Source organism: Ailuropoda melanoleuca, chromosome 6 (genome assembly GCF_002007445.2).
Source record: "Ailuropoda melanoleuca isolate Jingjing chromosome 6, ASM200744v2, whole genome shotgun sequence".
In the NCBI taxonomy this organism is placed as follows: domain Eukaryota; kingdom Metazoa; phylum Chordata; class Mammalia; order Carnivora; family Ursidae; genus Ailuropoda; species Ailuropoda melanoleuca.
This window is the reverse complement of record NC_048223.1, coordinates 74235461-74261429: the sequence shown is the minus strand read 5'-3', so window position 1 is coordinate 74261429 and position 25969 is coordinate 74235461. Positions and strand designations below refer to the sequence as shown.

The following is a 25969-nucleotide window of genomic DNA, read 5'->3' as shown; positions in this document are numbered from 1 at the left end:
TGCACCGGTCACAGGCCCACAAAGCTGGCCCCGGGGAGAAGAGGGGAGGTCATTGTTCAGGTCCCTTGGCATTTCTGGGCCTCAGTTTCCTTTAGGCCAGACAAGGTGACAGGGTGCTCCTGAGTCAGGTGGCAAAGGAGCTGATGGCAAGGTTCTGTGTGGACAGGCACTGGGAGAGAGGCAGCCACCAAGGCCTCCACCGGCCCAGCCTCTTTATCTCGGGCTCGTGGCAGTCCTGCTTTTCTGTCTCCCCCGTTCTCCTGCTGCCAGCAGGCTTCTTTAGGCCTTCCCCAATGTTTATTGAGCACCTACTGTGTGCCAGCCACGTGCTGAGCGCTTGGCACGCCGCTGATCTTCACAGAGCCCCGTGCTGTGATAGGAACAGCAGTGGGTATGAGTGCTGTGTGCCGGGCACCGTGCCCCGTGCTTTAGCCACGCTGACGGAGGAATTGCTCCAACAACAAACACCACGAGGTGGCTGGTTGTAGGATTAATTAGTCCCCGTCTGCAGATGACACTGAGATGGCACGTGGTTCAGTGACCGAGGGAACAACCCACAGCTGGGGTTTGAACCAGGCAGTGGGGGCCCCAGATCCCCCACTCTTCAACCCTGCATTACACTACTTCCCCACTGACTCGGTTTCTGCCCCTCTTCCCTCTCCCTGCCCGGGGCCCTCCGGGGCTCCCCGGCTTCTCTCTGTAGAACAGAGCATTTCAGCTTTAGCACAGAGGGACTCCCACGGGCCCAGCTCACCTTCTCACCTGGGCTCTGTCGCTGCTCAACTTTCCCAGGCTCACCCGGCCAGCCTTGGCTGAGCAGGGGAGCAAGGTCACGTGACAAAGAAGGACCTTGGCTGCCCCTGGCGGCTCCTCGAGCAGGGAGGGTGCTAGAGAGTGGTGTCGCTCAGTGGGGCTCTGGCCGTGGGGAGTCCAGGGACTGCCCGCCCTGACCTGTCCTATTGAGGCCCAGAGTCGACGTCTTGTCTGAGGGAGGGGCTGGCCGGTCCTGACCCTTTGTCTAGGCCTCGCTTCTGTCAGGAGAGCGTTCCAGAGCCCAGCTGACATGGTGGGGCAGGCCCTCCTCCTGCATACACATGGAGTGAGCCCCTTGGGGGGACTGCCTGTGACTGGGGTTCCCTTGCTGCCTTCCTGGCCCAGGTGCCGCTGTCCCTGTAATCTGTAGGTTGCCCCCTTTCACCCCTCTTTCTCTTCTTCCCACACATGGCAGAGCTCCGCCTGGAAGGGAACTTTCTGCACCGCCTCCCCAACGAGGTCAGCACCCTGCAGCACCTCAAGGCCATCGACCTCTCCCGGAACCAGTTCCGTGACTTCCCCGAGCAGCTCACCACCCTGCCAGCCCTAGAGACCATCAACCTGGAGGAGAACGACATCGTGGGTGAGCGGCCCTGGCCATGTAGCCCCTGCAGGTCCTCCCTCTGCCCTCCCTTCCCTGAGGGGCTCACAGGGCACAGACGCGGGGCTCTGGGGTCAGACCTTCACAGACGGGAGGGCAAGGGTGAGCTTTCTGGTCTGAGACATCTGGGCACAGGGCACTGAACCTGGAAAGGGAACCAGTCTGAGGCCCTGCCACCTGCTGGGGCTGGGTTGGACAGCGGCTTCCACCTGGCGGGTAGAAGGCTAGGCTTCCTCACGGCCTGCTCTGAGCCAGCGCGCCGTCTTGGCCTCCAGGCTCTGCCTCGCATCTCTGTCTGCCGGCCCAGGCCGCCTCCCAGACTCCCCAGCTGAGACCCTGTACCCCTCCGCTCCCGCCTGAGGCTCCTGTGTCCCTCCCCGGCCTTCACAGTGAGCCCTTCACTATTAGCAGTCAGGGGCTACTAGGCAGCTGTGTTCAGAGCAGCCTTTCCGAGCTTTCCAGTGTGTATACATGCTCCCCCCAGGGAACCTGATGGTCTCCCGCCCCAGGCTCAGAATGCCTTCTGCAAACAGCAGGCCCAGCGAGTGGTCCTGTCCTCCTTCTGAGACATTTCCACCTGAGCATCCTCTCCCACTGCTGACTGATCTCCCCAGGGAGGGGCAGCACTCCCCAGGGCCCCCTGTGCCCCTCCTCCTTGGCTCCCTCCTCTGGGTACCTTGGCTCCCTCAGAAGGCTGCCTTGGCTCCCTCAGAAGCCTGTCTTCAGTCCCGTTTGGTGCCCTCTCACGTCACCTCTGATGTTGGCAGTGTCAATAATAACCCCCTTCAGTGCTGCTTTTATTTCTGTAATTGCTTTCATAGCCATTATGCCATTTGACTAAAAGCAAGAGCTCTCCAGCAGCTCGGAGCTGGATGGAGAGTGCCTGTCTCCTGCATGGGGTGCTGAGTGTCCCATCTGTCTGCCATGCTGCCAGCAGGACGCTGGCCCTGGTGGGGGGTGGGGGGACCAGTTAACCTCTGAGGTTTGGGATCCGTTTCTTTTACAGATGAGTAAACTAAGGCACAGAGGAGTCATGAGAGCACATCAGGTCGCACAGGGAGACAGCAGAGGTCCCAGGACGAGTGTATGTGACTCAAACTCAGCCCTGTGCCTAGGATGGGGTTCCTGATGGGCTCTGGTTTGGTCTTTTCCCTTCCGAGACCTGGGTCCCTGAGTGCCTTGCCCCTGAGTTGGCCCCCTGTCCCTTGAGCCCTTGTGCTGTCTTTAGCTGGAAGGAAATGTGCAGAAGTGCCTCTTCACCATGAGGCCCTCCCTCCTGCACTGCCGCCACTCCCTGGGGTCTGGCCCTGAGCCCTTCATTCTCGGCCAGGCCCTCCTTGCTGGGCCTTTCCTCCCCTGTTCATTGAGGCCATTGCTGATGCCTCCACGTCCCTCTGCTGCTTCTCTGAATGGGGCAGTTCCCAAGCAGGGGCTAGTGTGAGCTGATGCCAAGCGCTGCAAGGGGCGTGTAGCTGCAGGCAGGTGGGTGAGGACAAGTGTTGGCCATTGGCTTCCCCACTTCCCGACAGCAGCCTTAGAAGACTCATATCACCTCTTTGAGCCCCAGCTGCTTCTCAGCTTTTAAACCGAGATTCCCGCCGCTCACTAGCACCCCAGAAGGGAACTGTGCCCCAAGCAGGGGAGCAGGGCGCGTGGGCCTCTGTGCTGGCTTCTGTAGGAAGCGGGATGTACAGCATGGTACAGATCCCCCACTCCACAAGGCCGATGACACCCCTTAACAGCAACAGTTCCCACAGCAAAGATGGGCTGTTTTGACTCATTCTCCTGTATAGGTATCTCATCCTTTCTGTAGAGTGACAGTAATGACTACACGTGGGAGCCTCTCACAGTTTACCAAGAATGCTCAGGCACAGGCCCAAGGCCCATTTGATAGATGTACAAACCTAGGCTCCAAGAGATTTCCCCTCACCTCCGTGGCCAGGTGCCTGTTGCACGCCTGGCCAGGTGAAAGAGACGTGTCAAGCCCTGTCTGTTTCCCAGCCAGGTCCACCTGTAGGAGAGCCTCCTGCAGCCAGCCTGGCCAGGCGCAGGGGAACTGGGGATGCTGGGGACTGCCCTGTGCAGCAGAGGCTCCCCGAGGCACTTGACTGGTCCCAGGCCCACTCCGCTGCAGGAGGCCTTGGCTATCCTCCCATGCTGCCCATGGAGAGAAGGGGCACATGGACGCAGCTCTGTTCCCTTGCTGGCGTCTCCCCGCTTCCATTCCCTGCCTCTCCCTGACCCATCCTGGTTACTCAGATTGCTTCCAACTCCCCAAGCCTTGGCAGGCCAGGTCCCCTCCTTCCCAGCCCAGCCGCACGGAGGGAGCCGTGATCACAGCGAGGAAGGTGAGGGCTGCACCCTCCTTGATTATGGAAATAGCTTTGCCCCTGTCGCAGCTGTAACTCATCTCCTGCAGGATCTCATCGGCAAAATTGTAGTAGGAGCTTAGGATGCCTTAAGAGTGGCTGCTTTTTCCCCTTCAGAGCCCACAGAAGGTGTTGGAAACATTTTTTTTCCCTGAGAAATAAATCTGAGATGCATGAGTTGCCTTAAAGCTTTAGTTCAGCAAGAAGAAAACAGGCAGCTCTGAAGCAAGCCCCCAAGTGCATCAGAAGGAGACTCAGGCTGAAGGGACTGTCCCGAGGGATGCCTCCAGCCCAGCCCCAGGGAGACAGGGGGCTTGCAGCATCCTGAGAGAGGCCAAGGGCAACTCCATCCTCTTCTGCTTTCTCAATAGTGCTGTTACCTGATCTTCCTCCACTCTGCGCCAGAATGGGGGCTCTAGTTCATGGAGGGGAGAAGGGAGGGGGCCTCACTAGGGTACGTAGGCTGGGAGAGACAGGGACGCTTGCGTCTGCTCTCTGGTGCCAGCCGGTGCTGGTGCCAGTCCTTGGAGCTCACCGGGAGCTGACTACCCTCACGCAGGCTGTGCGTCTGGGTAGCCCTGGTGGCCTCGCGGCTGCAGCTGGTACAGACAGTCCTCTGGTCTGTGTGCATGACATCTCCCTATCCTCATCTTGGGAGTCGCCCTGCTCCCCACCTCCACCCAGCCCCAAGCATGGTGTCGGCCCTACCGCAGGTGCTTGGCTGCTTAGAGCCCTGAGCAAAGCAGGAGTTCCTAAGGCCCAGAGGCCCTCTGAGATGACTGACACACAGGAGGACAGATTGTGTCGGGTTGCCGGCGGTGACCCACTAGTGAACCATGAAGTCAGATGCAAAAGTTGAGGCCAGCGGGTGATGGAGTGCCTCCCCTCTAGCGTGGTAATATCACTTTGTGACTTTTATTTCAGTTTTACCTATATGACAGATCTATGTACTGGGTCGTGATGTAAAAGCGTAGTTCTTACTGTGGGTCACGATGAAGAAACATCAAAAGCCACTCCCTTGAGATGCCCTGCAGAGATGCAGGGGTCTGTTCTCAGCCACTAGCTACATGTCCCCTGCAGCTCACACTGCCAGCCACACAGTACGTTCTTCCTCCTCTCTTCTCCATCCGTGTCTCTGTCCATCATGGTCACCACCTTCTGCGTCCTTCTGGTGACTGCTGGGGGTGGATGGGCAGGGAGGGCTGTGGGGTCAGGTAGATGACCTGGTCAGTGCCCCCTGATTGTTTATCCCTGCCCATCCCACCTCACCCACCCTGCCAGCCTGCACGCTCAGTCTGAAGGTCCTTCCTCGTGTCTTACCATTTTTTCTGCCTGTGGCCAACCCCCCACCCCCACCCCAAGTCTGCAGGTCTGGGCCAGGTTTAGGTGAACATGAAACAGTGCAGATCAGGGGGCCTCTCCCCTCCACCAGCTGACCCCCTGGTCCCCTTGGAGCAGCCGATGCCCCCATCTGGCTGGGAGGCTCCCTGGGTCCTGGGGACAAGCCACCGGGACACAGTTGTGGTGGGTCATATGTCCTTGGGAGGTTGGGCTCCCAGGAGAGCCCGGGAGGGGCTTCAGAGGAGGTGACATTTAGTCTGACATGAGGTCATGCTGGATTTCCTGTCTTGTGGAAAAACCCGAAAGCCTGGTGGCTCGCCCTGGCAGCTGCTGCACGTGACTGGAAGGTGGAGGCAGGAGCCGCATGAAGTTCGCATTAGAACTCGATTCTGTGTAGCATTTCACCAGACTCCTGGAGCATGTGGGGGTGAGCAGAAAATCAAGTACTTAGGAGACTTCATTTTGCTAAGCAGGGGACTCTTTCAGTTAATCTGAAATTAATTTTCCATGACCCTCAACTCACTGGGGTTTTTCCGGCGTTCCAGAGAGAGCCAGAGATCATAGGAGAACAAGCTCTTGCGAAGAATTTAATACACTAGCACTCTGAAAAAGCAAAGTGTCTGTGTCCTATAGGGACGCTTTGGGCCAGATCTGCTTCATCCTGTGCCGTCTCACTTCTTACCATGGAGGCTCACATTTCTTCAGGTGGGGGCTCAGCAGCAGCGCCTGAGAACTTGTTAGAAACGCACATTCTCACAGGGCGCCGGGGTGGCTCTGTGGGTTCAGTGGCTGACTTGATCTCAGGTCTTGATCTCAGGGCCCTGAGTTCAGGGCTCCGCCCTGGGTGTGGAGCCTACCAAAAAAAAAAAAAGGAAAAAAAAAGAAATGCACGTTCTCAGGCCCTTCCCCAGCTGTCCTCAGTCAGAAATTGGGAGGGAGGAGGCAATTTGTTTTAACAACCCCCTCCCCGCCACCCGTGGTATGGCTGGCTGAGGCTTCTCGAAGCGTCATCCACCGGCCAGCAGCGTGGGCATCACCTGGGAACTTGTTAGAAATGCAGAGCCCCACACTCTACCTCCGTGCTCCGGGGTCAGAATCTGCAGGTGATTTCTGTGCACACACACCACAGCCTGGGAAGTGCTGGGGGGCGGGGGGAGGGGCTTCCCTAAAGCACCAGGTGCCATCTCTGGCCACGGGCCACGGGCTGTGCTGTTGTCCCCCACCCCCCGCATGCCCTCCAGCACAACTGCTCTGTAAGCCTCACAGATCCCACACGCCAATCCCCCCCCCGGGAGTGCTGGCTGGAGAGGAAGGCTCCCAGGTCCTCAGAATCTCTGCGTCTGAGCCCAGGAGCCTACATTTCTAACAAGTGACTGACTGAGGGTGGAGGCAGCAGTGTGCGGACTGAGAATCTGTGCCCCCCCCGCCCCCCCACCAGCTTCAGTCTTTTGTTGTAGTTTATCTGGGCCATGGCACCGGCCCTCACATGTCAGGTTTCCCCAAGGACAGGATGCTTGTCCCTGCAATACAAGGATGAGAGTGGGAACACTGGGGACTTGGAGGGAGCATGGCTGGCCGCAGGGTCACCTGCACCCCTGCGCTGACCCAATGTATCACAGGGGGCCTGGGCCCTGGATCACAGCAGCCTCTCCCTTCTCTGGCAGGCAGGGGAGGGCAGATCCTTCCAGAGAGCCACAGCCTCACCCTGGCCTCCAGCAAGAGAAGAGCTCCTCCTCCTAGCCTGGGGGCACAGATGCCCGCCAGGACCTCAGGATCGCCCTCCGCTGGGGTTCCATGGCTGTTCCAGCCTCATCCTGTGCCACAGGATAAACTGATCAGTGTCACGTTGGGCACTCTACCACCCTGCCCCGGAGTGAGCGTTTCTGCAGGCTCTGGTTGCTCGTGGAGCTCACCTGTGTGGCGCTGAGGCAGACGTGCTGCGTTCCACGTGCTGAGGGAGTGGTACACAGGGAGGTGGGCCTAGGAGGACTTCCTGGAGGAGGTGGAGTGAGTGGGACAGGTCCTCCTCCACAGCACAGCCCTTTGTCCCTCTGGTGGGATGGGAGGGGAGTCTCCCTAGTTCTTTCACTGGAGCCCAGAAAATGTTTTTTTAAACAGAAAACCCTGGACGAGCAGAAGTGGAAATAATACCCTATTTGATCTAAAAAAACAGAACTGCACAGACTTTTCAAAACCTAATGGCTCTGGGTGCCTAGCACAGGTCTCCTGCTGTGATCTTGCTTAGGCCGGTCAAGCCTCTCCTCTGGGTAGGACGCGTGATCACCACTTGACAGCTGAGAGGAGAGGCTCGTGGAGGTCAAGCAGCCTGCACAAGGACTTGGTGAAGGCAGGATTCCCACCCAGGTCTTTGGTCATCCAAGCCCGTGTGTCTTCATTTGATGGGAGAGGTGGGTGTGGGTAGCTGAGTGAAGGGACAGGTGCAGGATGCCACGGGTCAGGTAGGCACCCATAAACAAGGTGGCAGGTTACAAAGGGATGGCTTTCGCCCCCTGGCCTTCCTCAGCCCTGGAAAGAGCCTGTAGTTGCAGAGAAAGCTCCCCCAGGAGAGGATTTGCTGCAAGGCCTCATTAGCTAGTGGTTTATAAGAGGCTGTTTAGTAGAGAGACTTCCTGTAGGCAGCTGGCTGCTGTGAAAGGCCTGTCAGCCCCTAGGACAGGTCAGAGCCGAGAAGCTGGCCTCTTGCCCTCCTTTGCCTTCCCCACCAGGCTGCCGGGCTCCGCTGGGGGAGGGGCTGGTCTAGTGTGCACATGGATGGGTCAGTGGTGTGCTGTGTGCCCTCCAGTGCCAACACGCTGCTCCGTCAGCAGCCTGTGCCCAGAGCTGTAACAGTAATGCGTGCAATCAGCTGGTTGTATCTTTTGAGCTCCTCCAGTTTCCTCCTTGTCCCACTTGGGGTTTAGCCAGGCCCTGGTCCTGGTGCATCCGAATTGCCAGGCCAGGGAGAGGCTGTGTGCAGGCCTCAAGGGTTTGAGAGGTCAGGCTTGCTACCCACCCTGCACACCCACCAATGCTCCATAGGAGAAGGGAACAGTGAGTGGGGAATCTTGGCGGAAACAAATGCTTCTGGACCCAAGGCCCTGCCTCCTGGCAGACCAGGCAGTGCCATAGTGGGGGTGCTTCGGTCTCCTCAGCTTTCCAGGGCAGGTGCCCTCTGACCGTTCCTGGGGTTCAGGAGGCAGCTTGAACCACAAGCAGGGAAGGCTTCTGAGAGTCTCCCCAGGCCTGCCTGCCTTGTCTTCACTCCGGACAGAAGGGGAGCCCCCCATGGTGATCACAAAAGCGGAGAGTTTTGTAGCCAAAAAGTCACAGGGCTGAAGCCCCCACTTTTTTTTTTTTTTTAAAGATTTTATTTATTTATCTGACAGAGATAGAGACAGCCAGCGAGAGGGGAACACCAGCAGGGGGAGTGGGAGAGGAAGAAGCAGGCTCCCAGTGGAGGATCCCGATGTGGGGCTCGATCCCAGAACGCTGGGATANCAACGCTGGGATCACGCCCTGAGCAGAATAACGACTGAGCCACCCAGGCGCCCCCAAAGCCCCACTTATATCATTAGCGCGAGCATGTCACCTCCCCTCTGCACACCTCTGTTTCGTCCCTGCTGCAGAGTCGGAGGGACAGTTCCCCTCTTTGGAACTGGTGCCCGGGTTCACCGTGGTCACTTCCCACCAGCGGCTGGTCCTGCCACTCAGCCAGCCTGGAGTCCTGACCACACGCTGCCTGCTCAACCTCTTTCCTCACTCCTTGCCCTCCAGCCTGCAGGGCCTCTTCTTGCATTTACCCAGGGACCAGGCAGAGGAGGCAGGGGCCATGGCTAAAGGGTTGGATAGAGCCTAATTAGTGAGCCACAGCATCCAGGGCAGGGCTCAGCTGGCCAAGAAAGGTTTGCCAAAGTTGTCCTTCCAGAGGATTCTGAGTGGCCAGCCCCTGGCAGAATCCTGGCACCCACCCAGGTCCCCTGAAACCCACCTCACCTACCCCCACCAGATACACCCTGAAGGAGGCTGCTGTGTCATTCCTGGTACCACTCTTGCTTCTGCTGAGGAAGGGATTTGAGATGGGCACTCAGTAGCCGAGAAGAGGGAGTGATCACTGTGTGCAGCCTTTAATCTGGGCAAAGATTCAACTAGGCTGGCAGGTCTGGGAGGACAAAGTCACACCCCTGGCACTTTTTTCCTGAGTCTGGACCTGGGGCTCCAAACCCGTCTGGGGGAGAATGGAGCCAGTCCCCTCCCTGGGCACTGGGTTTAGCGGTCTCTGGAGCACAGCCAGCTGATAGCAGTCTGAGCCTTCCCCTGCCCCCTCCCCCCAAGCACAGTCACAGGGCCCAGACGACAATGACTTGCCCTCACCATGGCAGCTGCGGGAGTGCCACAGCAGACTCCTGCTGTCTCCCAGCATGCCCTTGTCCAGCACAACAGAGGACCACGCTGTGCCCGCGGGCGGCGAGCAGTTGGTGCAGGCATCCCTCAGGCTGTCAGGAGGCTTGGGGAGGTAATCATTAGATACACTGGGCAGGGAGCACTGGCCGCCTGCGGAGCCAGGATGAGGGAGAGGCTGGGAGTAAACAAACAGACTTTAACAGCAATTAGTGCAAGTTAGACATGCCCCCCCCCCGACATGGGGGGAGGGGAGCTCCTGTTTGCAGCTCCTGCTCATGTGTGTCTGCCCACAGGGACCGAGCAAGTGGGTCTCTGGGCAAAAGACCTCTCACATACTTGGTGTCTGCCCAAAGGGAATGGCATTATCTGTGCCAACCACTGTGTGGTAAAGCCTTGATTACTCGGAACCTCCAATTATCCAGGATGCTCTTGGCATTCTGTCTGTAGCATGCAGGGAAACAGCAAGAAGGGAGTTGTTAGATGTTTGTTTAAAACAACAAAACACTTGCATGCTCCATTAGCCATCCAGCCGGTCTCCAGCCAGCCTCGCGGCCCTGTCCAGAGTGCTGGAGAGCAGCCCCGATGCTCTGAACCACAGAGCTCAGCCTGCCATGTGCCTGATTCAGGGAATGAGGCTTGCGAGGGCACAGATGCAAATTGAAGCCTTGGAAATGTCCGTTCATTTGCCAGTGGTCATTCTTCGCTTGAACAGCTTGCTGTGTGCCAGGCGCTGTGCTGGAGGCGGAGACGGGCAAAGCACGTTCCACGGTCTCCCAGGGCTTGTGGCACGGTCAGTGACACTAGCTGGTACTCAGTGACCATTTACTTCACTGACCTTCTCTAAGCATTTTTTCAGCTATGCTCTCATTGAATCCTCGTGACAGCCTTGTAAGGCAGGTACTGTCCTCCTCCCCTGGCGAGGAAACCGAGGCGTAGGGAAGTTGAGTAACTTGGCCAAGGCCATGCTGCCTACGCAGAGCCAGGGTTCCAGCCCAAACAGTCTCGCTCCAGAACTCCAGCTCTTCAGGTCAGTGCTTTGTGCAGGGAGAATTTTTGCACGTAGCTGTAGGGACATAGGAAGCCACAATGGAGTCACAGCTGAAACACAGAACTTTGGTTGGAAGGAAGTTCCCTTGGGGTGGAAAGAAGGGTGTAAGGTAGTGAGGCAGGATTCCCTAGGCCACATAGGCCGTCAGCCTCGCTCCTAACATCTCGCGCTCTCTCAGAGCAGAAAGGTGGGCAGCATCCCAGGATGGAAGTGCTGTGTGGGGATTTTCACCAGATTCTCCCTTTAAGCCTCATGGGTAAGACCAGCGGTGCTCAAGTTAAGCTATACGTTCGAATCATCTGGGGAGCTTTGAAAAACCCTCATGTCCAGACCACACTGCATGCCAATGAAATCAGAATCTTTGGTGGCTTTTGGGCTTGAAGATCTCTTTAAAACTCCCCAGCTGGTTCCAAAGTGCAGGCATGATAGAACCATTGAGCTGGACCAGACCTTCCATCAACACCCACATTCCATCCTGAAGAAGCTGTAACCTTCCTCCTCCTCCCAGCATCAGTCTGCTGTGTGTGTCTGTAGCTACGTCAGGACGAGGAAAGCCACAGCCTGGCCATGACACCTGATACTTGGCTGGAAGGGTGGCAGGGGTGAGCTCTGTAGACTTGCAGTTTCCCTTGGGGTTCCCCTTTTACACCAACCCTACTGTCCCCTACATGTCCCCCACCCTGAGCATGGTGCTTTGCTGCCCCACTACCCACAAAATCCTCTCTCCTCTCTGTACCACAGCACACTCACCTAGCATTTTCTGAAGGAATTTTATCTACAAGCCAAAGGCAACCGACAACATACCAGTAATAACCAGTGGGCCAGTTCCCAGAGTACAAGCTTATGCCAGAGAATCCTAGTTTGAGTGTGGGCTTGGCCTGAGCGCCAGCACCTTTCATGCAGGAGTCTGCAGTCCTGCTGGGGTGAGCCACGTGGTGTCCTGGGGGTGCTCAATCAGGTTAGTAGCTTGAGACTGGCCCTTGTGGGAGGATTTGCACCGCAAAACATCGGCAGATGCCACACATGAGATATTTTCCTCCTTGGAGTGGATCGTGAACTATTAGCCAGCACACCACTGGCTCAGATCTCACCACCTCCTTGCTGTCGTGGGCGTCCTGACCACTCTGCCCCACTCCCACCTGCAACCTAAGTGTTGTTTCCCAGAAGCTGGTTTCCCTGGGGGTGGGGATGGGGGCCTACATAGCTCATTCCTACCTAAAGGTTATCTTAGGAGCTTTTCTTCTTATTTTTCCCATAGTCAGGGAAGTCTTAGTTCTCTGACAACGGTCTGAGCAGAAAGTTTTGTAAAGTTAGTATGAGCAGCCTTAATTTGCAAACAGGGAAAAGGATTTTCAAAGGAGCCATTTTCACTTCTTCCAAACGCCCCCACCACCAGGGAGAAGACTTTAAGGGAGGTGATTACTCTTTATCTGCATATCCTGTCACCACCACCCTCCCTAGACACTTGCCCTACGCATCACGGATTAGATGATTCTGCATCACGGATTAGATGATTCTGTCCTCCGTGTGCACAGCGCCTGCAGGAGGGAGGGAATGGCAGACACTTAATGAGAGCTGCCAACAGAACTGTCATTCTCGGCCTTTGGAGGCACTAAAAGAGGCCCAGAACAGCCTGGGGTGGGGGCGGGTGGGGGTGGGGGCTCTGGAGGCACATTCCAGGGGCCCAAGTGAGGGGAATGTAGGGGGAGAGCAAAGACCGGAAATCGGACCAGGAAGATCAGGGCCAGGCAATTTGATTTCCTAATTCAGCTGTCCACAGAGCAGCCAGTAAGACTGTGTCATTTATGAAGAAAATTGTCAGGATCGGTCTTTGACCGCCTCCCGGAGCCTGGCCTGGGGAGTGTGCAGGAGCTGACGCCCCTCAGCCCACCTTTGCTGGCAACCTGGGGCGGGACGATGGATGCGGAGGAGGGGCTCACAGCAGGGACTTTTCCCCTCCTTCCTTCTTTCCCCCAAGCCTGTAGTGAAGGGAAAAAGAAAGTGTCTCTAGGTTCATTAATGGATTCTCTTTTTGTTCTGAGTACAGTTGACACACGATGCTGCGTGAGTTTGCGCTGTACAAGAGTGAATCCACAAGTCTACACCGTATGCTGTGTTCACACCAGGGTGGCCACTGCTGGCTCCCAGGCAGTGCTGCTACACTCATGGGTGCTTAAAGCACTCTGTGCTCCCCGTCCTCTCACTGGGGAGCATGTCCTACTCCCCACAGCTTGGTAACCCCGTCCTCCTTGGGGTGTACATGGTGGTCCCCTCCCTGAGGGCCCATTGACTCCAGGAGGCAGAGGACCATTGAAAGATGAGAGGTGGGGGTTCAGGGAGGTTGAGGGGCCTGCCTGAGGTTGCACAACTCTAAATGGCAGATCTGAGGTTAAGGACGGGGGTCTCTGCCCTGTGCACTCCCCCCAGATGGCGTCTCTTTCAGCAGGGGGCTTCTAACTCCTGACCCACACCATCGTCCCTGAGGGCTGTGGGACTCGGCTTGCAGGATTACCTGGGGCACGCGGTGTCCTCTGTGCCTCCGGGGGGGGGGCTACTTCCGTGTCCTTCCTGCACCACCCTCCCGACCCCCCCCCCCAAGGATGCTCAGGCCTGGGCTCTCAGGTGAGCTCAGTCACTGCCCCCGCCTGGCTCCTTCCAAGCCTTCAGGGGGAACAGAGCCAGCCATGAGTGAGGAATGTGAATGCGAGCGAGCCCCAGGAGCTTTCTGGTTACAGGCGTAATTCTCCGTTCCGCTACATTACCATAGTTTGCTGCTTTTCTCTTGTGGCATTTTGAGTGGGGACGTGAAGCTTGGCTCAGCTTAGCACTGCATCCTTGATCTCGGTTGGTTAGGTTTCCAGCCACCAAGTGTGGTTTCCAGGCTGAGGAATGGGGACAGGCCCGGCTGCCAGGCCAGCCTGGATCCTTGAGCATGAATGTGCCCACAGTGACCTGGAGAGGCCAAGATGGCCTCCCAGGCTCTGGCCTCAGGCACTAGGCTGGGGCGCCGCCCCAACATCTTAACCCAGCACCTCAGGTGTCATTGGGAAGAGGTGTCCCAAAGGGCCAGACGCCTCACTCCCCAGAGTCCTGCAAAACCAGGAATTCTGGCCAGAGCTGTCATTCCCAGTCAGAGGTGAGACAGGCAGCCATGTGTGAGCCCTCTAGTGCACCCCAGCCTGTGACAGGTGTGGGCGCCATGGTTGGTTTCTAAGCTGCCTGAGAAGGCGGACAACTTATGCCCTGGGCCACCAGGCTGGGGAGCCTCAGACCCTAATTCCAAAAGGGACCTCAGAAGTCACGAGGCTCAGCCGCACCCAAAGTGGAAATCAGAGGGCTGGTCTCGGCTGTGTTCTGGACTGGGCAGCTCCCTCTGGAGTGGTCATTTTTATCGTCCTGTCTCTAGCAGGTCCCACCGGCGCAAAACAAGTTTGCCAGGCAGTAATGCTAATGATTGGTGAGATAAGGTCAAGCCGACCTCAGGGAAGTAATTTCCTCTAAATACTGCCCGCTCGGATTCTGCTGTTATTGATTACTTTAAGCTTCCGGAGACAGAGGCAAGAGTCTGGATGGCTGTCAGCCGTGGAAGGAGGGTCAGGCAGGGCATGGGGTCACCGGCAGCAGCCTTGTGAGGTGACAGGAAGAGGCAGTGCACCGAGCCCCACCCCTGTTGTGTTTGTGGTGTTCAGGCCAGGTCGGGGGGCCTTCCTCTCTACCATGGGCGTCTGTGTGGCTTTAGGCCTCACTATGGAAGTTTCTTGCCATCACCACCAGGCACTTGGGGCCCTGGGAAAGTCAGAGGAGCAGGACTCTGGCTTCTTAAAAGGATTCTAGAACTTCCCATCCTACATTCTGCAGTCACAGGCTGAGAGATGAAGGAACCCCAGAAAGCCTTGTGGACTCCACCTCTCATTATCTGTAATAGTGATAATTGGAAACAACCTAAGTGTCCCTCTGCATACCATGGGCTCCCGTACAGTCATAAAAATGTCGCTGACTTGCAACCTGAAAAGGTTTCCATCATCAAGAAAAGCATGGCATGGCATGGGATCTAGGAGGTCTTTTTTGAAACCTAGATGTGCCTACACATGCATAGTAGTAAGTCGGGATGGCCGTGTACGTACCAACACACTACCAGTGACTGGTTCTAGATGGTGGGACCTAGTTGACTGGGGTTTTGCTCATTTTCTGAATTGGGATGACTGCTGCTAACGGGCCTTCGAGCCATCACAGCCTGGGTCCACAGACGCCTGGTCCTGACTGGCAGGTGTGCACAGAGTAGGTCAGGCCAGGGGAAGGGCCCCAGCTCTGGAATGTGCTGTGGTTAGAGTCGCTGAAGCAAGTGGTGATGATGGCGGAGCCCAACGTGGTCCCAAGCCTGAAGGAGTTTATGGTCTAGTTTAGGAGGCAAAATATTCACTCATTCATCTGTCCATCCGTCCATCTGACACAGTTATTGAGCACCCCGTGGGCACTGTGCCAGGTATTGCATTTACAGGGTGAGCGAGCACATTCACTGGTCACAGAACACGATGCATGATGCGTGTGTGGTATACAGTGTTATGGGAGTTGGTTGGGGACCACAGGGAGCGACAGAGGAGGTGGCCTTGGAGCCGGAATAGGAGGGGGAGCAGAACGTTGCCCAGTGCTAACTGGGGCATGGCCCACAAGAGAAGGGAGAATTGAGGACTTCTTCTGCTCCACGTGTGCCGAAGTCCCAAGACTGGCTTCTGTTACCTCCATGATGCTGACGTGTCTTGTGGCCTTGGGAAGCTTATTTAACCTCTCCAGCCTCAGTTTCCCCATCCACAAAATGCAGAGCATTTCATATCCTCCTCTACCCTCTAGCCATCTCTCTCTCTCTCTTTCTGTCATTAGGATGCTGTGAGTATAAGTTTTCTTCTTTAAGCCTTATCCAGAAGCTTGTCGTTGGCCCCTTGGGCTTGTCTCTTGCTAGCTTGGCTGTCACCCTCAGTCTGGGGTCCAGCCCTTGGTGAGTTGCTCAGTGAAACCTGCCTGTCGTGATTTCCTTCCAGCGGCTGAGAGACAGGTGGATGGAGACCAGTTCTGGCCTTGGCTTTGCCCCTCAATGTTGGGGGGCAAAGCACCTGGACTTTGGGATCGGGAACTCTCCTGCTTTTACCACTTAACTATCTTGGTAACCCTGGGCCGTGTCAAAGAAAAACCAGAGCTGGACGGTGGTGAAAGCAGAAAGGCAGATTTTATTTAGGGCTGTTGCGATCAGGGAGAAGGGACCTCCGTGTGATCGGGGAGAAGGGACCTCTGTGCAGAAGCAGACTCAATCCCAAATGCAGCATGGGCACAGGACAACTTACAGCCCGGGAGCAGGGTGGGGGCAGCGGGTGGAAATGACAAAGGAGGTATCAGGGGTGAGCGAGGCTGAACCTAGTTCACAGGCTTCTTGCAGCAGGAGGCGCCAGGAGCAGACATCGCCTGGGGCGATGGAGGAGGACAAAGAATCTGATCAGGTGTCAAGGGTGGAGGGTTCTGGCTAAACCGATTTAGCAGGATTCTAAACTAGACCATGAGCGTGGAACACAGAAGCAGGAACGTCAGGCTTTTCATTTTAATTGAAAAATTCAGGGGAGCCAGAGTAGAGTTAGAGAATCTTTGTCAGCACCAGGAACTGGAGCCTCAGTTTCCTTACCCGCAAAATGGGTTATTGTGAGAACCCAGCAGCCTCCTTTGGCTGGGCCCATTTGCGCAGCCTCACTGGGCCTCGATGTCCTTCTGCGTCACGTGTGGGTTACAGGACCTCATGAAATGACTTTCCATCAAAAAGCCCAGTGCAAAGGGGTTTTCTTATCTGGGTGATCAGGGGCAGGGAGCATGGTGTCGGACCCCCCCCCGCCCCCATTGCTGGCTGTGTTGGTGGCCAAGACCATTACCAAGCCGCTGGCAATTAGACAAGAAGGTAAGGCTTCCAAGTAGGTAGCCCTTTTCTTCCCAGGCATGGGGTAGGGGAAATGGGGGCCCAGCTCACGGGGAAGGCCCACCGGGTGGGCAGCCCCTTCAGCCCCCACTCCTGCCGCACCCCTCCCACCGAGTGGCGGGGTGGACAGGACAGCGGCATATAAATGAGCGCAGGGGAAAGCACTGGGTGGGTGGCGACTGGGGTCTTTCATCTTGCTTTTCCTCCCCTCCCAAGAGTAAGTCTGAGCCAAACCCCATGTTCTGGGAAATCCTTGTCTTTGCTTCCTTCTCTACTCTACCCTCCAGATCCTCTAGGTCTGCCTGGGGCTCCGGGTCCCTCCCACTGCTGCCTTCACACATAGGCTCCTGGGTAATGAGCAGCCCCAGCTGCCGTCCTAGGGATTCAGGCACATGGAAGAGCCCCGGCCTTCAGGAGCTCCTCAGTTTCCTCTGCCACAGGGGCGGGGGGGGAGTGGGGGGCACAAGGCCAGGGACTAGGCCCCTTGCTAACACAGAGCTGGGTGCTCAGTGAGCTCTGAGCCTGCTCCCCCAAAGTGCCAAGGGAGGGCGAGCTCCTGGGAGGGGATTTATCCGCCTGGTCCAGCCCTGGGACTCCTGCGCGTGCTTCCCCTGAGTTCTGAGCAGGCCTCCGTGTCAGCATCAGCCTGGCCACCCAGGGGCTGGCGATCTGGCTAAAAGTTGCTTCCTCGCACTGTGCCTCAGTTTCCAACTTCCTCCCAGCTCTGATGGTCCCTCTGCCATAATCTGCAGCAGCCCCTGAACAGGAGTACCTCGAGGGAGGTTCAGGTTGGTCCTCTCAGCGGAGGCCAGATCCAGGGCTTCTGACCTTTTCTGAGTGGTGGTGAGTGAAGTCATTTTGGAATGTCGGTGAGGTTGGGGAGGTCCAGAGCTGCTGGCCAGGAAAGAATTCTTGAGACGCCTTTGGTGCAAAAAGGTGGTTTTATTGAAGGACGGGCACAAACCCTGTGGGCAGAAGGAGCTACCGCCCCGGGATTCTGAGAAGCTACTGATGATATACTTGGAGGGGGGTTGGGGTAAAGATAAGGGAAGTTTCAAAAGGATTTTCATATGCTAAAGAAGACTCAGGAAACCTGAGGCCTTGCTTTTGTCATACCCTCTAGCAAGGCATTAACATCAAGAAGACAGTTGGGAGCTTCCTGGAGGATCTCATACTCCGCCCGCCTCAAGTACTTGTCAATGGGCTGCCGGTTACGTGGACATTTAGTTTTATCTACTTTTCCTTCTGCCTTTGTTCTCTACATCAGTGGGGGGCTCGGGGAGCTGTGGCACTTACCCGGGAAGTCTGGGGCTCACACCTCGCCCCGTGCAGGGTCTTCCAACCAGGCCATCCCCTGGGGCGCTCTGACCCACTGCTTGCCCAGCGGGCCGAGCTCCGGGGCCGGCGCCTGCGTGCTCCAAAGCCGTGGGGCATGTTCTTGGGGATGGGGGTGGTGCTCAGCTGTGGTGCTTAGTGCAGGTTCCAGCCAGGTGAGAGGGCGCCAGGGGCCCGACACCGGCTGCAGAGCAGCCCCGGAGCACTGCGTGGGCGTACTGCGTAAGGCCATCCCCTCGCATCCGCGGTCTCCCTGCATTTCCCTGGCAGGAAAGCGGAGAGTCAGAGATCCCGCCTGGGGCAAAGCTCCGGCAGTGGAAAAGCTAGTCTTACCTTTCTGATTGCAAAACTCTGCTCAGCATCTTAACCACCACCTACCCCCTACCCCACCCCCCAACTTATCACAGGAAGTAAAGGATCTGGGTGGGGGGAGGGCGTTTACCCAAAGAATGTTTTGGGCTACAAGTTTCAGAAATTTTATCCTGGAAGAAGGGACAGGTTTATTCTGCATTGTGACGCAGAGCCGAACAAAGAGGCATGGAAAATTCTAGAATGAATCTGAGAAGTCTCCAGGAAACCCTTTCCCTCAGGGCAGGTCAGCAAAGATGCCGTGCCTGCCATGGGAGCTTTAGAGAGCTCTGAGGTTCTGTGCTGCTGGCTTCCCTCAGAGGGGGCATTCCTGGACTGTGGCCAGGAGCTGTTCCTGGCTGGGTGGTCCAGAGACCTGAGTGCCCGGATCAGAAAGCCACACACTCCAGCTGGGTCCCAGGAAGCCCTGCAGGAAGACTGTTTTTCTGTCTCCTGTGAACTAAGGGAATCTGTGGGGGGTTTCCTAGCTGGCGGAGGGCTGGGGGCATGGGATGCCAGGCTGGAGGGCCAGGTGGGAGGTGGCATGAAGAGCACAGACTCAAGCCAGCTCGCCCGGCTTCATATCCTGGCTCCAGCACTTTGCACCTGTGTGACCATGGCCAAGTTGCCTAACCTCTCCACAATTGTCCTCATCTGTAAAATGGGGAGCAGATGGTACTCAGCTATAGGGCTGTTGGAAGGATCGAGAAACTTAACCTAAAGAGCTTAAGTCACCAAGCACTCAACACTCTTTAGTTAAACAAAAAACCACCAACCCACCGGTAGAGATCCTGAATGGCTGCAAACTCCCACTCTGCTGGGGGCATCTTGCACTTGACAGTCTGGGGGCAAAGAGGCTCCCATGGGTACTGAGCCACTCATTGATGCAAGTTGAAGGCCTTTGGGTTGCTTTCTCCCCTCCCACGGCCGGCAGTCGGCAAGGCTGGGCTTGGACTCTGGGGGTTGCTATGAATGAGCAGGCAGCCCCGGAGCATCAGTGTCCTCACCTGTTAAGTGGGTTGAGGAGCACCTGTGGTGCTCTGCCCCATGGCTCTGGAAGGGATCAGATATGGAAGCGCTTTATACACTTAAGGGACAGGCACCTGTGAGGAACTTTCCTGAGCCTGTGGCCTCCCCTTCCCTTCTCCCGGAAGAGCTAGGGCGTAGCTGTGTCCCAGTTACCAAGTTCAGAAGGGAGGAGAATAGATGTCTTCAGAGGATTCCGTTGTGGGGCTTTCCAAAAGGTGGACAGCAGAGCCCAGGGTGGGCAGGGCCTGCAGCCCCTGGGGATGGGAAGGGAAGAACACACAGAATACTTGCTGGAGGTCAGGGGTCCCTCAGCCTAGAGGTTGGGGCGGGCAGGCCCGGGCAACCTCATTTGAACGTCTTGGGACGACGGCAGGGTGGCTGGAGGCCCTCAGAGACTGAGCACGGTTTCTAGAGAGCAATGAGATATACACATGTGTATACAGACATATCCTTTGAAAAAGCAATCAGTCCTGCTGCCGGGCATCCATCCAAAGACGTTCCCACACCGACCCTGAAGGACAGAGGCCACCTCGCTGTCCACCACTGGAAGAGTAGAGAGCTAGAGTGTGGTGAGGACGCAGGATGGTGTTCTAGGCAGCAGTCCAAAGCAGACAGATCAGATGTACACAGGGTCTCATGGGCCGCTTGTAAAACATGGTTTGGTCACCAGCACCGTGAGTATTAGGCACAGATTCCCTTCCCATGGAGAGGAAGAGGACTTCCTGATGGCTGATGCCAGGGCTGGAGCAGCAAAGCCTCGAGATGAGCCTTACTGCAAAGTCAGGAAGTGCCTCTAAGGGGGGGCAGCTTGTCACAGGACTCTGGAGCCAGATCAGAGGGCCTCCCACTGGCCAAATCTGGGGCAGTTTGAACACCAAAATGATGAAATTCAGCAAGGAACTGTAGACCGCTAGAAGTGCAGGAATCCACGTTGCTGCTAAATAGATCCGTGGGGAGAAGCTAAGGCTCTTGCCAAAATGCCGAGGGGCTGCTGGAGTTGGAAAGTCAGTTGCAGCCATTGTAAAGGTCAGATCAGGCAAGAATCAGCAGGTGTTATATCTAGGGGCGATAGATTTTAATTTTGACAAGGAGCAGGATATTTGCACACTCTGAAAGTGTGTCCCCACAGACTGCAAGGGAGGAAAGAAAGCAATAATTACAGTGGAGAAATCAAGTCACGCCCGGACTCGGTGATGACAGTTAACATCGAGGATGAGGGACAGGTGGACGGGTACTGTGTGCCTCCAGTGTGATAGCCCAAGACCCTACCACCTCTTTCAGCTGAGGACCCGTAATCCCAGTCTCACCATGAGGAAGCACCAGACGACCACAAAACGTGGGATTCTTTTTCTTTTTTTACAATTTTTTTTTTTTAAGTAGGCTCCAACACCCAGCTTGGGGCTTGAACTCACAACCCTGAGATCACAGGTCACCTGCTGTACCAACTGAGCCAGCTAGGTGCCCCAAAACATGGGACTTTATTAAAAAGACGGAGATGGGGGTCCTGATATTCTCCCAGAATGTCATGTCACAAAAGACAAATGAAAGGAGCACAAAGAGACAGGACAAGGCCTGCCCGCACCCTGGACCCTGGACCCTGTACTGGGGTGGGGGGTGTGTGCTCGAAAGGGATTATTAGGCCACCTGAGAAAACCGAAATACGGGCCATATGTCCGATAGGGCTTCTATCAATGTAAACTTCACGAAGTCAGTAGCTGTGGTTACGGCAGAGAAGGTCTTTATTCGTAGGAAATACACAGTGAGGTAGGGATAAAGGGCCATGCTCTGTGTATATTACCCTCAGACAGTTCAGAAAGAAATTGTGTGTGTGCCCTGGCGGGGGTGGGGGCGGGGGGTTGTGCAGAGAAGGCCCAGGCACAAATGCTAAAACAAATAGGGTAAAAGCTTAACAACGGGTGAATCTTGGTGAGAGGTTATGTGGTGTTCTCTGTGCTGTTTCTACCTTTGCAACTTTTTATACATAAGAAATTATTTCCAAGTAAAAAGAGTAACATGAGAAAATCATAGTTAAAATGTCCCCAAGTAAAAAATTGTTACACTGAAGGGCTAAAGCGACAGATACTACTAGCTTCCACTTGGATTAAGGTCAGGAACAGGCAAGTGAATCAGTGGTGAGAAAACTCAGAGGGGGGTAAGCTGGACCGAGGCACAGGAGAGCCCTGTGGGAATGCTTGAAATGGGTCCTAGCTTGCTCTGCACCGAGGTCACAGGAGTGTGTACCTATTTGTACGTTTACCTGCACTTGAAGCAATTTGCATATCTCAAAAAAAATGATGCTTCATTAAAAAAACCCACAGAAACAGAATGAGATCTATAACACAGTACCATTTACCTAAGTTAAAAATATGCGTAAAAAAGATGCGTATAACATGCCGAAGTGGTCTAAAATGAAAAACAAAATAACCACAAAAACAGAAAACCTTCCATCAGCCCATTGCAAGGCACTCAAATACATTGGACTCTGGTTCCTGCCATTACTGATGGCCCAAGGCTGTGCAGGACTCAGGGGGGAGGCCCTGGCCCTGTCCTCGGCTGGGGTGGGAGGTCCCGTGGTGTGTGGGCTGCTCGCAGAGTTAGAGTGAGGCGGAGGGGGGTGTTTGCATTTAGGGCAGCTCAGCCCTGGGCTTGTGTGTCGGGCCTTGGCTCCTGGTTGTTGGCTGCCTGCTGTGTGTCCAGCCACTGTTCTGAGGGCCTTGTATTAACTCTCTGAGCCTTACAACAACCCTATTGGATAGGTGGTGTGATTTCCCCCATTTCACAGATGACAAAACTGAGTCACAGAAAGTTGGATCAGTTTGCCCAAGGATACACAGCTAGAAAATGGGAGAACTGGAATCTGAACCCAGGTGGCCTGGAACATTCTCTACACCACAACACGCACCCTCCTGAGTAGAGAGTTCCCCCACAGGGTGGTCCAAAGTGGGGAACAGAAGCACTGTCCCCGCAGGTCTCCCTGGGCCCAGATGGGAGGGCCTGGCTCCCTGGGCTGAGAGGTCCTATAGGCTTTGGTGTTCCAGATGGCCTGCAGGGCTGTGCCCTCAGGATCCAGGCCAGGACGTTGCATTCTAGATGCCATCTATGGAACCTTCCAGTCCCCCCGCTGCTCCCAGCTCTCGCTCCAGCATCCTAGCCCCACTCTTTTGCCCCCACTTCCCTCCAGCCACAAATGCCCCCTCCCCTCATTCAAATCCCATCTACCCTTCAGTTCCTAGCTCAGCCCCCACCTCTGTGTCCAGCCCGGCCCCTTCCTCCGTGCACCCCTGCTGTCTTTTCAGACAACTTGGATTCCAACCTGGGCTCAACTGCTTATGAGTTTCGGGCCTTAAGCAAGTGACTTCACTTCCCTGGGGCTCCGTTCCCTTTAGTGGTCGTATCTGATGTCCGCTGAGTAGTGTGCGGAGCGCATGTCCTCTCCCATTATCCTCAAGCCCGAGGTATAGCCTGATGTATGATGAAGGCGAGTGACTTGCTTTAGGCTCACAGCTGGTCACGTGGCCTGCGGGGACTTGACCCGACAACCGAGTGATCCAAAGGTTGGGGTGAGGCGCTGGATTGTGAAAGCCTACAGTTGAGTGGCAGTCAGTGCACTCACAGTGTTCCGCAGCCATAGCTTCACCGAGCCCCAGAGTACTTTCCTCACCCCAAAGGAGACTCTGCACCCGTTCCCCCAGCCCCCGGCAACCACTGGTCTACGCTCTGTCTGCATGGAGCTGCGCATCCTGGACCTTTCCTATAAATGGAATCGTATGCTCTGTTAACTTCTGTTGCCCGCTGCTTTCGTTCAGCGTCGTGTGTTCGAGATTCAGGGCATGTACCCATGCTTCGTTCCTTTTCCCAGCTGAATACTCTTCTGCTCTTTGGATGTAACCGCTTACCCGTGGCGGGACACTGGGCTGCTGGGGACAGTGCTGCTGGGGACATTTGTGCCCCAGTCCTTGTTTGGGCATCTTTTCCCTTGTCCCAGTTCTACCCAGGAGTGACTGTGCTGGGATACATGACAAAGCTAACTGTATTTGGGGGGGATGCTTCCCTGAATGGGGTTGTAATGGTGTGGCGGGCCCCCCTGCAGTGGGGGATGGAGAGCTGTATCAGCGTCCTCCTGCTCCCTGTCCTCTGCCCGCTCGCCCCGCCCCCAGCCTGTCCTCTCTTCTCAACAGATGTGCCTGTGGAGAAGCTGGCCGCCATGCCCGCCTTGCACAGCGTCAACCTCCGCTTCAACCCCCTGAGTGCTGAGGTGCGCGTCATTGCCCCGCCGCTCATCAAGTTTGACATGCTCATGTCTCCTGAGGGTGCACGGGCCCCCCCACCTTAGGCCTCCCTCCTCGCGCCCGCCCAGCAAGGGGCAGAGGCCACCTGGGCTGGCACCCTTGGGGAGGGAGTCCCACAGGCCCATGGGAGGCCAAGCCTGGGGGGCTGGGGGCGGGTGGGCCAAAGAGCATGTGGTGGGAGGGGGCGCAGCCGGTCCAGCATAGATAGCTTAGAGCACTAGTGGGCCCTGGAATGCCCGGACGGGGAGGGGAGGCGGGGCTGGAGCCTGGACGCTGGGCACTCAGCTGCCGGGCACATTCGGGCCCCCTCCCTCGCCGAGCCTTGTTATCTGGGAGGAGAGGCAGTGGTGGAGGGCCTCTGCCTCCTTTGAGCTCCTTGGAGGCTTTTCGGGCAACACATGCCTTCAAGTTACCTTCAAAACATCAGGCACCTTCTGAGCCCGCAGATAGCCGTCGCTGAGCGCTTTCTGGGCCGCTGTGGGTTAGAGGCCTTGTTTCTGGTACTGAGAGCCAGCCACTGCCCTGAGAGGAAGAGAAGACAACCTCCATCTGGTTAGTGCTTCCTGAGGACTGACCCGCGTGAGGCCGTCTATGGGGACCGCCTCCTCAGCCCTGTGGGTCTCTCTGGATCAGCGGGAGCCTGAACCAGGCATCGTGGGAAAGCTGTGGAGAGAGCACGGCCCTGTGCTCTCGCCGGGGCTGAGAACGTCTATATAGGAGCCCAAGGCCCATCAGGCCAGGAAACCACAGGAGCAAATCAGGTGGGCTCCGTCCTTCTCTTGATGAAGACATCAGCGGGGTAGGCAGTTCCGAGTGCTCCTCAGGACAGACCAGGCCTGCCTGGCATCGCCCGCTGAGCCGCACGAGAGGTGGCCCAAGAGAAGCAAAGCCAGCCGTGCCTGTGGCTCTGGTACGAGGTAACTGGCTACCACCATGGTCTCCCGCTGGCAGCAGCCTGGCTGCCTCGTCATTGGTCCACCTGTGGGCAGAAGGCACTTTGGACCTTGGATTTGTGGCTGGCCAGCTCCCAAGCCCACCCAAAGCCCTGATGGCCTAGTCATTTCTGGGCCCTCCACCTGGAGTCCAGGATGTGGCCGGGCCATAGGGCTGGGACTGAGGGATTTCCCGGGACGTGGGACTGCTGTGCTCCCACTGGGACAGTACTTGGCAAACAGGGACAACTGGTTTCCTACCAGGAAAGGGCCTGGGGCTCTTGCTTTCTGATAATATCTGTGGTGTGGAGAATCCCTGACCTCTTGACCCCCCAGGTATCCGCCTCCTACATTCTCATCTGCCGAGCAAGCAGACTCAGAGCCCAGAGCCCACCTGACCTGGACCTTTGTCTTGGTCTGTGGGACATACCTGAGACCCCAGGACATGGGACAGGCCAGGCCACCCAACCCTACATCCATGTACCGGTAGCCACTCCTCCACTCCCAGGGTTAAGCTTCTCCCAGCCCAGACCCTCATTCTCAGAATGCTGTGTTCCTTCTCTCCTCCCCAGCCCTGGGCGCCCCCCACCCTGACCCCCTGTCTCCTGGCAAGGACTGACAGGTTGGACCATTATTGGCCCATCTCTTGAGTGCTTAGTGTCCCAAGAGATGCTCTGTTTACTCTGCTCGTGTCATAAGGCCTGATTCACCAAGCTCTGGGAAAGGGGTTTACAGGGCAAGGAGGTCCGGATGGATCTTCGGGGCTACAGGGCTCAGCTGTGGACAAGTGGGAATTGTGGCCCAGTCCAGGCTGGCCTGGCCCCACCCACCCTATGTCCCAGAGTCAAAGGAGAAGTGCACTTTTCTGATAGGCACAAAGGCACTGTATGGCCAGAGCCGTGCAACTCAAAGTGTGGTCTGTGGACAGGCGGCACTGGCATCCATGGGAACTTGTTCAAAATGCAGAATCCCAGGCCCCACCCCAGACCCCCAGAATCAGAACCTGCATTTCAACAAGATCCCTAGGTGATTCCTAGAAGCACTTTACTGTTTGAGAAGCCAGGGTTGAGGGGTGACCCTGAGGTTATCCTTGGAGTGGAGGATAGTGGTTCTCAGCCCTCCCCCTGCTACTCCAGGTCTCTGAGCCTGTGCTTACCCTCAGTCCTAAGCCAGCCCTGGGACACCCCGGGCCTCTTAGATCTTTTCAGAATTTGCGTGACTCTTGCAGCAAAGGGAGTGACCTGAAGTCACAGGAGATGAGGGTTGGGTTTGCCTGGCCCTCCGGACACTGCCCTCCTGGTTACCCTCTGCATACCCAGCCCCTGCTTCCCAGGTCCTCACATCGGGCCCTTCGAAGGGGTTGCTTCTGGAAGTTGTTTTCTACTCTGCTTGGAGAGTTTGCCCTTGCCTGTGTGGGAAAGCTTGAGCCGTGAGAGAAGACCCCAGATCAGAGCCCGCAGTGTAAACGAGCCCTCAGCTTCAGTTTGCAATAAAGAACGCATTGGTTTCA

General features: G+C 56.4%; 1 protein-coding gene across 5 annotated transcripts in view; it reads left to right on the top strand.

Annotated features, from left to right (window-relative positions):
• LRRC20 (leucine rich repeat containing 20) overlaps positions 1-25969 on the top strand; it is a 107952-nt gene extending 81983 nt beyond the window's left edge. For all 5 annotated transcript variants that reach the window (XM_034662622.1, XM_034662620.1, XM_034662619.1 and 2 more), the window contains 2 exons: positions 1229-1396; positions 23417-25969. In XM_034662622.1, coding sequence (XP_034518513.1) covers positions 1229-1396; positions 23417-23571 — 323 coding nt within the window. In that variant the 3' untranslated portion in view covers positions 23572-25969. The remainder of the gene's footprint in view (positions 1-1228; positions 1397-23416) is intronic.